The 15,475-nt window shown below is 43.3% G+C and overlaps 1 protein-coding gene across 11 annotated transcripts in view; it reads right to left on the minus strand.

Moving 5' to 3' along the window:
* CEP112 (centrosomal protein 112) overlaps positions 1–15,475 on the minus strand; it is a 402,980-nt gene that overhangs the window by 288,093 nt on the left and 99,412 nt on the right. For all 11 annotated transcript variants that reach the window (XM_089540765.1, XM_089540791.1, XM_089540808.1 and 8 more), the window contains 2 exons: positions 15,205–15,323; positions 3,650–3,793 (listed from right to left, as the gene is read on the minus strand). In XM_089540765.1, the coding sequence (XP_089396891.1) occupies positions 3,650–3,793; positions 15,205–15,323 (263 nt within the window). The remainder of the gene's footprint in view (positions 1–3,649; positions 3,794–15,204; positions 15,324–15,475) is intronic.

A 15,475-nucleotide genomic window follows, 5' to 3' on the forward strand; every position in this document is an offset into this window, starting at 1 on the left:
GTTTTCCCTTGACAAGATTGTCTAGTTGTGTTGATTGTAGGAGACGGGGCTCCTCTCCATTACTTAGCTGAGGGAGCCAGTATTGTCAGAGGCTATTCCATGGTCATGTGGCCAGCATGACTACACTTGAGAAATCAGAAAATTAATATTCTACTATATGCAGATGATATGATCCTTTTGGCACAACATTTAATAGGTATGAGAAGATTATTGAAAACTTTTGGGGAAGTATGTAACAAAGAACAACTCTATGTGAACTATACAAAAACAAAGGCTATGGTCTTTGGCAAACATCCACCCAAACATAAATGGATATTGAATGAGTTTCAACTGGAACAAGTCAAGCATTTAACTACTTAGGGGTTTGTTTTTCCAAAAACGGCTCATGGAATAGTCACTTGACATCTGTAAATTTGAAGGCACAACGATCTATTCAAACTGTCTTAAAATTTGCTAGAGTCAAGGGTGGAAATGCAATTGTGCCAACTGTAAGGGTTTATGTAGCAAAGGTCATATCACAGATTATATATGGAGCAGAGGTATGGGAAAATATTAAGACAAATAATTAGAGGTCTTGCAATATAAATTCTTAAGAACAATATTGGGCCTTCCATCAGGAGTACCAGTCACCAACATGTGATCAGAAGGTGGATTAATGCCTATATCTTATCACCTCTTATATGCATCATTTCTTTATTTTGTAAAACTAAAATATTTGGTCAATGAATTAGTAACTCGTGCTGTAGATGAACAAGGAGGTTCTATTTATAAAAATTCATGGCTATCAGAATGTGAGGCAAATTTGAAGAAATTTGGCCTGGACACAAGCTAATACACAAGCTTCTGAAAAATACCTTTTTATCACTCTCTATACACTGTTTAACTGGTAGATCATAAAGTAGGCCACCTCAAGAAAATATAACAGTTTTTTGTCTAACTGAACAACTCGTCTGAAAATGAACTAATTAAATACAAGTAGGAAAGAAAAATGTTTATTGCTTATCAGCATACTACAAACCATATAAAAGAGGCTAACATGTCTGAAAAGTAGCTTTCAGCTACCTCACTTTCATTTAACACAAACATCATATTTGCAACCCGCTGAAACATTCTTTAGGATGCTTGGTGTGATTTTTGTAGCTGCTGTTAGTAACAATACAACTTGGTAGGATATACATTCATGCTTATCTAATAGTACCTCTACATTATTTATTAACTATCCAGTACATTAAGACACATTATGGGGTTTTTAAAAACTGTTCTCACAAAGCCATATAACTGACAAAACAATAAATAATGTGCTAGGTCTTCTACAAAGCAGCAACACAGATACATAATGTAGTCTTTACAGCAGTGTCCCCCAGCCTGTTGCCCCTCAGTTGTATTCAGCTTGACTTCTCATCATTTTGAGCCACCACACCCAATTGTCTGTTTAGGGATGATGGGAGGTGTGACCTAACATCTCTAGAAGGCACCAGGTCACAGAAAGCTCTATTATAAGAAGATGTCTTTTAAAGAACTAGAATGCTGAAGAAAACAGCTATCTGAAAGTTTTAACATGTCCTTCATTCTATGCAACATTTACTCAAACCCCTAGGGGAAAGTCATCTGGAAATCCAGGCTTCAATAACACCAATAAGCAGATAACATGCAGCTCTCCCTCCTTTCTACCTATGATGTACAGAAGAATACAGAATCTTAAAGAAGTATCTGGAGATGGTATTTGGAAACAGGCTGAATCTTAATAAAGGTAAGTCAGAGATAATTAGGGTTAGGAAGCTAGTTAGGATAAATAGGTACAATACATTTGGAATGGGATTGCACTTCCTATTAATGGCCAAATTCATAGCCTGGAGGTTCTCCTGGAATCCAGGCTATCTATGGAAGCAAAGGTGGCAGTAGTAGCTAGAGCTGCCTTTGACCAAATTCAGCTGATATGCTAGTTTTGATCCGGCTAGAGAAAATAGATTTCTAGAACGAATTTTTACAGGCCTGTTACAGACAGCCAAAATAAAGCTGCTTCGAGTCACAGTGGAGGTATTCTGTTTCAATGATGCATGCGTCCTAAGAGTCCAGAAGTTGCACCAAAGCCACGCTCCAGCCCTAAGGACTGGAGCGTGGCTTTGGTATGGCTTCTAGACTCTTAGGACGCATGCATCATTGAAACACTATACCTCCACTGTGACTCGAAGCAGCTTTATTTTGGCTGTCTGTAACAGGCCACAGATATGCCTGTATTTCACTACAATTCCCCATGCAGTAGTTGCATTCAGACAGGATAACTGTTCTGCACTTATGTGCTTGTGTCGTATTACTGGCACCAGAGACCTTACTCTTGACTCATCTTTAATATCAGTTAGCACTAGCACTAGCAACATGGCTTTGTTAGACTTTGACTCTAATCTGTGGAACTCTCTCCCAAGGACACATGATTGGCACCTTCAATTTTAACCTTTACAATGGCTTTAAATTTCACAATGACTTTGAAGTCTCATTTGTTTTGGTCAGCATTTAATAGAGATACTCATATTGACTGGCTGAGGGCCTGTATAGACTGGCACTTTGTGCCGACCTGTGGGCGGGGTTAGGGCACAGCGTCTGCACACCGCGTGCCCTAACTCCACCTCCAGAGTGCCATTTTGCCACACACTGGTACACATGGCACATGCCATGACGACACCCCTCCGGAGCAGCATGCACATGATGCAGTACTGAAAGAGTGTCATAAAGCCACACGGCTGTTCTTTACGCTTGCAGGAAGCTGGATCGGGGCTGCGGCATGGGGCTGCTGTGGCCCCGATCCAGCCAGGAACGGAGCGACTGCATGCCACCCGTCTATACAGCCCCTTAGTTTATCTTTGTTCTGACTTCAACTATGTTTCACAGGTACTGTTGCTGGCTTTTTTTCTCCTTTCTTGGATACTATTTCATTTGTGTAATATTATGGAAAGTGTACTTACTCATTTGATTAATCATTTTGATAGAATTTGCCTTTAAAGATCACGTTTTAAAAGTTAAGTTAAACATTCCATACTAAGAACACTTAAACTGAAAAATAAGCTCAAACACCTGATTAGCATTAGATGTACTCATGATGTATTCAAATCAACAACAAAAAAACGTTGATATCTATTTCAATCATACAGTAAAGCATATATTGCTAAAGAGCACCTGCTAAGTAGCCGTATCAGCATTATTATATTAGTATACAGGTTTTTATATTTTATAGGTTTCATCTTCCAAAAAATAGAAAAACTGCATGGCAACAAACAAGGCTAGGGTAGATGTGGGATAAATTATAATTAGGATATTACACCATATTTTAGAGGCTATTCATAAACCATAAATGAAAGCAAACTGAAAATCTGTGTGAGTCAGGGTGGGAGGGAAGAAAACAATAGTGTTTCTTTCAGCTATCTCTTTAATAAAGCAGTGTCACTGTTACTTTTAGTTCTGTACTATGATAACATAAAATAATTTTTCAATCTCGCAATATTATGTTTTGTGAGAGGAAGCAATATTCTTCCTTGAACAATTCTTTAAAGGAACACTTTTCTATAACAGTATATATGTATGCTTTGAGAAAGGTGCTGCTTCGTGATATATTAATAAAGCAAATATTCATATCTCGTTATTATACAGTACTTACAGTTGCTTTTGTTTGTGCCAAATACTCTGCTTCCATTTTACTTAAACGTGCATTTGTATCTTCCAGCAGTTCCTGGATATTTTCTGTATGTTTCTTCTGAAGATCAAATTTTTCCTTTTCCATTTCAGCCACAGCATTGTGGAGCTAGCAGCACAAACATACACACACAAATTAGGATATCATTTAGCAGCTACATTACAGTTGATACGTTATCACTATTATTATTTTCATTATTATTATCATTATCAGTTGTAACTGGTATAAGTATTACAGATGTGAAGGCATGAGAAAGAAATTGGAAACGTTCAGGAAAACAAACTATTGTTTTCTTTTAAATGAAGCCTTATTTTTCAAGAAAAACAAAAATAATAATTATGGAATTATTTGTTTTAAGACTGACAAACAAGAGAAAAACAGGCAGTCCATTTATAAATGTGATTCTTCAAGCCTACACAGATCTGGGACTTCTGAGTGAGGCAATGGCCAGCTGACATCTTTTCACAGAGTTCTGTGAAAGGAGTAGCAGCAACAGCAATAATCACTGGCATAGAAACAAGTTCTGGCTGGTGAAACTCTCCTCAAAGAAGGAGAGAGTATAGAGATCACCCACCAGGGTCTGGAATCCTTGCTAAGCTCATGGGAGCAAATTCCTTTGAGCTCATGCCACTGCATCCAAGTCTTTTGTAAGCACATTAAGCCTGCAATCTCACTTTCTTATTTCTTTAAAACATCTTGAAATGTTTGAACATAAGCTAAAAGAGCACATCAAATCAATGCCTTGGTGAGTTTCCTGTTTTCCATATTAATATGAGAGGGTTTCAGATTATTTTTTAGATTTCTAAAATTGAGTTTTGAAAGCAGAAAATTTAATGTAATTTTGATTTTTAAAATTTTTTTCAAATGAACCAAAGGTATAGTAACATTAAAAGGCGGAAAGTAATTTTTAAGTTGGAAGATTGGTTGTTCTTGTAAAGGGAGAAAGAAAAGTGACTGGGTTTGTTATAGAAAAGTGGAGTTATTTTGTCTGGGAGAGCTATTCCATCAAAAGCAATCTGGATAATAAGAGAAGCAACACTTTATCTGAGGAGTTGGTGTAGAGACAACAGTGTTATATATGTCAGGTTTTTGTTAAACAGAAGAATGCTAATAATTCAACTGTGAAACAGTATGTGATCATCAATTTGGCAAAAAACATGGGAGGAACTTAAAACGATGAAGAATGACTTCAAGAACTTTAGATTTTCAATATTTGATATTCTGGAAAACAAGAGAAGAAGGGCATCAGATGGAGGAGGATCAAGGAGAGATATTGGAGTGTGAAGAAAGAACAACAGTTGGTGCTTTAGAGACAGACCAAGTTGATTTTGGAGATTTAAAAGTGATTTCAGAGGAACGAGGGGAAAGTATTGGATATACTGGAAGCAACAGAGAGCAGAGGAATAACATCGGATACTTCTGAAACATTCAAAAGGAGAGCGTATTTGCATGATTTTCATGAAAGACAGTCAAGATTTTGGAGGCTGGAATGTTGAAATTTACAGGAAAATTATTGGAGAAGACATGGTATTTGGGAGAAGCTTCTAAAAGACTATGATGATACCTGGTACTCAGCGAGATCTTTGGAAGGAGAGAATAACACGGATAAAGTCCAGAGATTCACTATGAAGGGTTTTTTTTTTATTCCAATAAAGGAGGAGGAGGATAATATTTATATCCATCCCTTCTCCCAAAACTGGGACACAGGGCACTTACAACAAAACAAGCAGTTTTGCAAGTATCACATGTTCATGTAGAAATATATACATACTGTCTTGATTTGAAGAACAAAGAGCTGTCATACTTGCTCATTTAGTGTAATAATTATGTTATTGCTATTTGTTAATGCACCTAAATTTTCCATTAACTCTTATGGGTCCTGCCATAACTATAAATGATATGCTAATTGGTGGACTAATGGCCAGTGGCATTGTTCATTTTAATCATTTGTCTCAAACACAGACTTCAACAACCTTTAGCTTAAACTTCATCTTGTTTCCTGAAATTTGACTTTATTTTTGCAAAATCTGAAGAGGAAATCTGATCTGCCCAAAGATGTGCAAAGTTGCACATCATTACACTGTCCCAGGGGACAAATAAAAATCACCTATTCTATCACACAACTCTGCTTATTGATGCTTATTGGGTGCAACTGCAAAGGTTTGGCAAAAAAGACAGGTAAATGAATGGCTAAAAAACTTAGGTTGCTTGATGTTTGGAATGGAAGAAATAAGGACTGAATTTACTGGAATTAAGATGCTATCCCTGTTGCTTGACGTTTGATGTCGGCCTAGTTTAAAGGATGTTGTTATAAAATACTATATATATGGACAGGTTGCTTACCTGTAATGGTATTTCTTCGAGTGGTCATCTGCGAATACATACAAATGGGTTTCACTGCGCCTGCGCAGTGCTGTTCGGAAACTTCTGGAATCACTGGGCAAAGTTTATTTTGCAACATATAGAAACTTTTTGGCGGTAACTCCGCCCACCCATTATAAGGCCCCTGCCTTCCCGCTCTTTCCCCAGTTCCGCAATTTTTCCGCCAAGCAGGCGATGGAAAGAGCCAATAAGAGCAGGACACTGAGGGGATGGATGGGTGGGATTTGTATGTATTCGCAGATGACCACTCAAAGAAATACCGTTACAGGTAAGCAACCTGTCCTTCTTCTTCGTGGTCTCTGCGAATCATACAAATGGGTTTAGACTGACAAGCTAAGGTAGCGGCGGAGGGAGTGTCCTGAAACCAAAGGTATGGTAAACCAAGGTATATTTATTGCAACAATAAACACCTTGAACCATAAAAAGAGTCAGTCTTTTTGTTCATGCACAAACTCAACACAGCAATGACATTGCAGAACCTGAGAATCAAAGGTCGTGCAAGACGTCCCATTGGAATTGTGCAAACCAACATTCAACAGAATGTAAAAACAGTGGCATTATGTACATAAAACTGGAACACAAACCATCAGTAGTGCAATCAATGCAACCCTAAAACCAACACAGCCCTCCCGAAAGCTGCGTCTCGGATGGCTCTGGTGTCCAGCCTATGGTGCTTTATAAAAGTCAATGGCTGGGACCAGACAGCAGCTTTACAGACATCCTCCAAGGAAATGCCTGACAGGAATGCATAGGATGCTGACACTGCTCTTGCGGAGTGGGACCGTACCCTGCCAGGGAGAGGTTTGCCCAGCAGTTCATAACAGAGGTGGATGGTACCAGCCACCCATTTGGAAAACCTCTGCACAGACACGGGCAACCCCTTCTTCAGTTCCGAGTAGCATTGGAAAAGTCTCTCGGACCGACTGGAGGCAGCAGTTCTGTCTAGGTAAAACGCCAGCGCTCTCCTGACATCAAGAGAGTGCAGGCTTCGCTCCGCATCCGAAGTCGGGTTGGAAGCGAGGGTAGGCAACACAATGTCCTGACACATGTGGAAAGTAGACACAACCATAGGCAAGAAAGTAATGTCTGTCCGAAGGACCACCTTGTCCCTGTGAAACCTCAGGAAGGGCTGGTCCCTCCGCAAGGCACAGAATTCGCCCGCACGGCGGGCAGAGGTGATGGCCACAAGAAAAGCGGTTTTCCAAGTCAATAGTCTCAAGTCTGCTGTGGCCATCGGTTCAAAGGGCTTGGATTGGAGCGCGGCCAGCACCACCTCCAAGCTCCAAGCCGGGGCCGGTACCGACACAGGAGGGTGCAGGTTGGCACAACCCTTCAGGAACCCCTTCACCAAGGTGTCCCTAAAGAAGGAAGCCCTACCCTAAAACTGGTACCTGAAACAAATGGCAGAGAGGTAGCACTTGATGGATGTGAGGCACAACCCCTCATCCAACAGCGCCATCAAAAACTCCAGCACCACTGGAGTGGAAACTTGAGCAGGAGACAAGCCCTTTCGATCAAGGAAGAGGCTAAACCTCCTCCACTACAGGGCATAAGACCGCTGGGTGGATGGCTTCTGCGCAGCCAGGATCACCGTCCTCACCGCGTCCGGCAGTGAGGTTAGGGCTGGATTCTCCAGGCCACCAGCGGTAGGCTCTCGATGTCCGGGTGCAGGATCCGGCCGTCCTGGATCGACAGCAGGTCCGGACGGAAGTCGAGGCGGAGGAAGCATCTCCTGGAGAGGTGGAGAAGGGATGCGAACCAGGGTTGTCTCGGCCACCACGGCGTGACCAGGATCGCATCCGAACGGTCCATTGTCATCTTGGACACCACCCTGATAACGAGAGGGAAGGGAGGGAAGGCGTAGAGCAGCTCTCCCGACCAAGGAAAGGCGAACGCGTCTCCGAGGGATCTGTCCGTTCGCCTCCTGGAGCAGAACTGGGGACAGTGGCTGTTCCATTCGGTCGCGAAGAGGTCGACTTGGGGGGTTCCCCACCGATCGAACAGGTCGCTGACCGTCTCCGGATGGAGCCTCCACTCGTGGCACACCGAAGGGGATCTGCTTAGGTGGTCCGCCAACTCGTTGTCCTCTCCTGGAAGGTGAATGGCCTGGAGGAGCACCTGTCTCTGGATGCACCAGTCCCAAATGTGAAGAGTAATCTCGAGCAGATTCTTGGATCTGGTGCCTCCGTTTGTTGATGTAATACATCACGGTGGTGTTGTCCATCCTCAGGAGGACCACCTTGCCTGCGACAGCGAATTCGAATGCCCTCAAAGCCTTCTGGATTGCGAGCATCTCCAAAGCATTGATGTGGAGATGCTTGTCCTGGGTCGACCACTTGTCCTTGACCACCAGGTCGAGCAGGTGGGCGCCCCAGCCCTCCAGGGAAGCATCGGCAGTCAAAGTCAATTGAGGCTGAGGTTGATGGAAGGGCATCCCGATGCAGACGTTGCGGCCGTCCAGCCACCATCTCAATGAAGCGGCCACCGGTCTCGGTACCATGAGCCACTTGGACGGAGGGTCCTCCATCGGAGAGAAGACCGAAAGGAACCAGGACTGTAGTGGTCGGAGGCGAAGCCTTGCCCACGGTGTCACGAACGTCGTTGACGCCATGTGTCCCAGAGCCACTTGGATGTCTCTGGCCCTCACCCTTCTGTGAGAGATGCAAGGCCTCAGCGCTGCAACCAATGCCTGGAAACGGTCCGGAGGGAGAAAGGCGGAGCATCTTTCGGAGTCGAGGATGGCTCCGATGAACTTGGCCTGTCTGGTTGGCGTGAAGTGGGACTTTTCCCGGTTGATGACCAGTCCGAGGGAGTCCAAGAGGTGCAAGGCGAATGAGACTGCCTCCTGCAGCTCTTGTTGGGAATCGGCGGCGAACAACCAGTCGTCCAGGTATGGGAAGACTATGAATCCTTTCTGATGGAGGTATGCCACCACCGGTGCCATGCACTTCGTGAAGACGCTCGGTGCCGTGGCAAGGCCGAAGGGAAGCACATTGTAGTGGTAGGCGTTGGAGCCGACGGCGAAGGCGAGGAATCTCCGGTGGGACTCCCGAATTCCGATGTGGAAGAAGTAGGCATCCTTCAAGTCGACCATCGCGAACCACAGGCCCTGATGGTGAAGCGGCAGAATAGAAGCCAAGGTTACCATTCGTAACCGGCGGTATTCAAGGAAAAAGTTCAGCTCCCTCAAGTCCAAAATGCGTCTGATGCTCCCATCCGCCTTCGGTACCGTGAAGTACCTGGAGAAAAAGGCCCTGGAGCATTGCTCGGGTGGTAAAGGGGAGATTGCCCAATTATCCAGTAAAGTGCGCACTTCGTCGAGAAGGGTGTCCGAGGGGTGAGTGGACATGAAGGCTCCGGTTGGAGGGAGCTCTTGGAACTCGAGGGCATAACCCCTACGGACGATGTTGAGGACCCACGAGTCTGTCATAATGGAGGCCCAGGTGGTGACAAAGGGCCTTAAAATGTCAAAAAAGAACAAGGAAGGAGAGACGAAGCGCGCTGCAACCCTTCAGGCTCTCTTCTTCCCCTGGTCGGTGTCCTGCCGGTGGGACTTTTGGTACCGGGAAGGAAAGTTGTGACGGCCAGAGGAGGAGGAGGACTGAGAGGGGTACCGGCGTCTCTGGGAGCCCTGCTGCTGAAGTTGCCGATCTTGTTGGAAGGTCCCCTGTGACTGACCTTGCAGCTGCCACAGGCGCTGCCTCTTTCTGAAGGGCGAGATGGGAGCCGATGACATCCCGTGCTTCTTGGCCGCCGCCTTCATTCTGAACTTGCGGTTCAGGCGCTCGTCGGTCTCGGCGTGGAAGAGGCCGCTACCATCCAGGGGCATGTCCTCTATGGCTGACTTGACGTTGGCATTGAGGTCCGAGCCCCTCAGCCACGCATGCCGGCACAGAGCCAACGAAGCCGACATCGCCCATCCCGCACATCAGCCACGTTTCTGGAAGCGGTGATGAGCCAGCTGCCGATAGAATGGGCCTCATCACGGATCTCTACCAGGCGCCGCTGGGTTTCATCTGGGACGTCCGGGACGAGTGGCGAGATCCCTTCCATGAGGGTCTGGATGTACACCCCCATGCAGGCGTTATAGTTGATTGCCTTGACTACGAGGGCCGCCGCCAAGTAGACCTTCTTGGCCAGACCATCCACCTTCTTCGCTTCCCGGTCGACTGGGGAAGTTGCCTGCTTGGGGACGAAGCCCTGCTGAGCCCCCTCCACGATCGCCGAGTTCTGCTTGGGGTGCTCGGCCAACCAAGAGCAACTCGACGGGGAGATCCAGTAGAGGGACTCAATCTTCCTGGAGGAAGAGACGAGGGAGGCTGGCGCATCCCACGACCTCCGGACGATGGACTCGAGGGGTGGCAGCAGCGGAATGGAGGGAGACGTGGGCACTCGGCCATGCACCCGACGTTCCACAGGATCCCGAGCCTCCATCTCGGGGTAGGAGAGCTCAATGTCCAGGGCCCTTGCCATCTTAATGATGTGCTCGTTGAAGGAGCGCACATCATCCGTCGGGGAGGAAGGCTCCGGGTGGTGCATCCGCTGTGGAGACGCCTGGACGGAGGTGTCGTCGTCGTCCGAGGGCTCCCCCGACGGCAGCAAGGGCTCCCCCTCGGAGTCGGTGTCAGAGGTAAGCAGGATGTCCGGGACCCTGACTCGAGTTGCCGAACGCACCGGAATCTGCAAGGGCGGTGGCTCCGTCGGGGAGCGGCGTGGTGCAGAGGCTGAGGCCGTCGCATGAGAAGGGGCAGGCTCGTCATGTTGGGGGGCCACCGGGCGCAGGTTGAGCCGGGTGAACTTCCTGAAGGCAGTCTCCCTTGGCACTGACATGTAGTATCTCCCGGATTCAGGGTCAAAAAACATGTCAGTGTCCCTCTCCATCGGTTCGTCGACCTCCGAGTGGATGAAAGGCGGAGGTGACAATCTCCGAGGGAGCTCAGCTGCTAACTCATCGGCGCGGGCAAAGTCGACCGTCGACGGTAGCGGTGTGTTTTATATTATAATAGACTGTTATTAAAAAGAGTTAGTAATAGGGGGTTACTTGTTTAGTTTAATTGAGAGGAAGATTAATACTATATATATAACACCAATGCTTAAAAATCTTCACTGACTGCCTATTCGCTTCCGGGCGCAGTACAAGGTGTTGGTTATTACCTATAAAGCCCTAAATAGCTTGGGCCCAGGGTATCTGGAGGACTGCCTCTCTCCATATAATCCGCCCCGCAGACTCATATCATCTGGGCAGCAACTTCTAAGAGTTCCAAAGGCTAGATTAGCTTCCACCTCTAGGAGGGCATTCACCATCTCGGCCCCCAACCTCTGGAACTCGCTGCCCCTTGAGCTCCGCTTAGCCACCTCCCTAGCCCAATTTAAGAAGGGGCTGAAAACCTACTTCTTCGAGCAGGCCTACCCCTGACTATTTCGCCCCAGAATGCTCTCCCCTCCCCCCCCCCTGTTCGTCAGCATTGTCAAGCTGGCACGAATTTTATTGTTTTTATTGTACTGTACTGTTTTTAAATTATGTTTGTATTATTATATTGTTGTATGCCTTTTGTTGTACACCGCCCTGATTCTAAGAAGGGCGGTATATAAATAAATTTTATTATTATTATTATTATTATTATTATTACTAATATTTAATAAAGATTACCAACCTTTTATTGACTTAGTGTATGAGATTTTTATGAGATTTTATAATTTTTGATATTATTAGTAAACATTTGTTATCCAAAGAGAAAGAGGATGATTTAGTGTGATAGATGACAATTTTACTCAGATTATATGCTTTAATAACTGCTGAAGATTGTTTGGAATTCACATTCTTTTCTGTTTCTCTTTTTCTTTATTTTTCCTTGTTTACTATATATCTGTCTCAATCTAACCATCTAAAGCCTTTTTATTGCTGTTTACAACATTTTTATTTCAGTCTATCATTTCTTTATTAACTTTTTTTCTTTTTGTGGGCTCTTTTGTTTATGTATATATATGAAATTTTTATTCTATGTGGAAATTTTATTTTTAAAAAAAATAATTAAAAAAGGGAAGCCTACTGAGTGACTTTGGGCAATGACAGATTTGTCTCAGGGTTGCCATAAGTTAGAGGTGATTTGAAGGCACACAACAACAAACCAGAAAATTACTTAAGTGTTTTGAGTATGATGTAATTCCTCATCAGTCTTTACGTGTCTCCTGCATAAGAAATTTTTCAGGAGACAATGGTTGCCACTCTGTTGCTAATTCAAAATTCATGATGTTTTATATATATATAAATATTTTAGTATTCTACCTTCACAAAATAGCCTCAAGGCCACTGTAATTTGCTATATGCTATACTTTGACCATTTGCTTTGAATCACCTTTCTATTCATGTTACATTTTTAATAGGTATGTTCTGTTCCACTAACGGATATAAATAAATACTTTTTTTTAAAGGCCTGGACAGATCTGAGAAACTCTTGAGCTGAGTAGCTGCTGGCAGGAAACTTGCCCTCACATCTCCAGCATGCATTTCAGGGCATATCCAAGGTATTCTCTCTCAATGTTAACATCCACCATAAAATAACCATAATTAAGATGTGAAAGAGAATAAATGAAGGGGTTGTAAGAGTTCACAGATAACCAAAAAATCATAGTTACAGGCAAAAAAACCTGTTGTTTGTGGCACATTACTCACACATATTGGTGATTAGCAAGCTAACACTGGTAAAAGTATGTCTCTCAAGAGGGTTACTGATGTCACCACTGCTCTGGTAGACTGACTTCATAATATAGCAGGTTCAGATATTATAGCCAGTGTAAGAATCACTATTTTACTGACTTCTATCGTCTCTTTTTAAATGGAATTCTGTGAAACAGATAGTTTACATGCTTTTTAACTGTAACTTTTTATGTGTTTTCACAGGTCTTCACATGCATTTTATCTCTGTTCATTCCAATTACTGTAAGTCACATTAAATCCTAGTACTGAGACAAAAGAGATATGTACATGGAAAAAGAATAAGAATGGACTGTAGACACTGAGCACTGTGTTGAAAGGATATTAATATATTCTGCAAAATACCTTCAACAAGTCTATCTGCATGCATAAGACTTATGAGGCATTCAGCTTTAAAAACTCTCAAAATGGTATCAAGTTGACAGATATTCCACGCAGTGGGGTTGAGAGACTGAATGTTCTGGTGCCTCACTTTTCCTTCCAAATGTGTAAGGAGAGTCAAATATACTGGGAGACACAGAAATGATCAATGACCCAACAGTAGCTGAGTTGTGATGTACAGCTAACACAACCAGCAGTGTCAGAAGAACACAATCAGCACCGTCCTCTCTGATCTTCATAATAACACTTATGAAAAGGAGGACTCTGTACTGCTAATCACAAAGTGCAGGTATTTGTTATATGATGGGGAAACAACAATATGTAAGTAAGCCTTCTTCAATTCAGTGGCCACAAACCGGTAACAACTGAGGCTTCTGAAGTCTAGAATATGACACAGATTTGGGCAGCAGGGGAATATGCTTGATGACACCCTTTCCCAAAATCACAGTGTCCTTCCTGTAGGACACGCAGCACATTTATCGTGGACTATTCCAACAAAGAGAATCAAACTCTATGGCACAGTGAAGTTAAATCACTGGTGGTCAAGGACAAGTTAAATCACAGACAGAACAAGCCTTGTTGACGATATTGTGCCACGTACGGAAATGGCTTAAAAGATGTTCTCCTGATGATGGAAGTGGCAAGGTGAAATTGGGGACATCAGTTCTGTAGGAACTGATGACCCGTGAGGGCTTTGTGTTAATCTGGGAAATCAAGGGTGATTTTTGGAAGAACAAAATGATTCCTTGCCAGATAAGAACAAATATTTGGATTGTTTAAAGATTTCTTCTTCGGCAAAGAAGTCTATAAAAACATGATTGGAGAAAAGTGCAAAAAAGATGGAGGCTTAGACACTGATAAAGGAAAAAGCACTGCGGAGTGGGTGAAAATTATGATTGTACATCAGTACTCAAGATGAGCTGCTCTCACCTGAAAGATACAATCCATTAAGTCATTCCTCTCAGCTTTGAAAATGCCTCCTCCATCAAATGGAAGATCCTTCATCTTTGTGTATGTGTCTTCTGTAGCATATACCATTCACAGCCAAGTGTAAATAATGGAGTACCATCATCCTTGATCTTCCAGAGACTATCCTGGAATTCAGGGAATTTCTCCGTTTAAAACAGATGCCATTCAGATTAGGGACTGATACCAATACCAACAACAACATCACTAGATGCTCCATCTCAACTGAAGTCAACACTTCAGTAACTGATGGTGGAGGTCCAGTTAGTAAAAGAGATGAAAAATGCTGTTTTCAGCAGTGAGTTTGTACATGTTCCCAACTGAGAACTTTTAATCTTGAGGCCAGCTGACATCAAACTTGTAGGGTGAAGGGCTGACAAAGGCTGCAGGACTCAACTTTGTGATTTTTTCCAGGTACAGAAGGATCTCAGAATGATCATTTGTTCGCATAAGCACATCTCTGAAAGAAGGTCACTAAGATGATAAGAGCATGAAACTGCTGGAAGGATCCAAAATCTTTGGCTCAGAAGAAAAGGATAGGAAAAAAGAAGAGGAAGAACAAATTACTCTTGAATGGTCCAGACAGGGAGTAGCTAAAGTTTTTACTAAAGCAACTCCTTCAGCTCAAAGAAAAAACCAAGGAGATAGAAGGGAACCATGCTATATTTCATTTATACAGAGTGATTGGTGCTACTTTCAAAATTATTGCTCCAGAAGATTCCAAACACTCACTGCATCGGCACAGATGACGAATATGTGTAAATCACAGATCTAGAAAGAATGTACATTTCAATATGTTTTCATGCCAATGCCAAAAGGACATTGTGGATGAGCAGCAGATCATGACCAACCTCAGATTCTACAAATATAAATAAAAGTCAATGCTGAAAATTTTTTACCACATCCTTCATTGTAGAATATGGAAATTTTATCTAGAGGACCTACTTTAAAACTGAGGCTGCAAACTATTTCATTATGTCTGTAATTGATTTTAAAACACTGAAATAACCAAAACCCAATTACTGAAGCAGCAGATTTTATGTTATTTCATATTGAAACAAGAAATATTCATTACCCTTTTCTCCCACTCATTGTTTAGGGAATCTGTACTTTGCTCACACATCTTTTTCAGCTCAACGATTTGTTTCTCCTTAGCTTCCCTAACTACTTGTGATTCACGAACAAGCATCTGAACTGTCGAGAAAAACAAACAAACAACATATTAGATTATTATTCTATTCTAATGAGCCAGATATCAGATAAGGGCTTACAGTGGCTTCATTTTATTTATGTATTTATTTTTTTTAAAAAAAACATGATTTCATTGTAATGTATTAAAATACGTC

The sequence above is a fragment of the Sceloporus occidentalis genome, unplaced genomic scaffold (assembly GCF_023333645.1).
Source record: "Sceloporus occidentalis isolate IW3139 unplaced genomic scaffold, rSceOcc1.0.p SCAF_1, whole genome shotgun sequence".
In the NCBI taxonomy this organism is placed as follows: domain Eukaryota; kingdom Metazoa; phylum Chordata; class Lepidosauria; order Squamata; family Phrynosomatidae; genus Sceloporus; species Sceloporus occidentalis.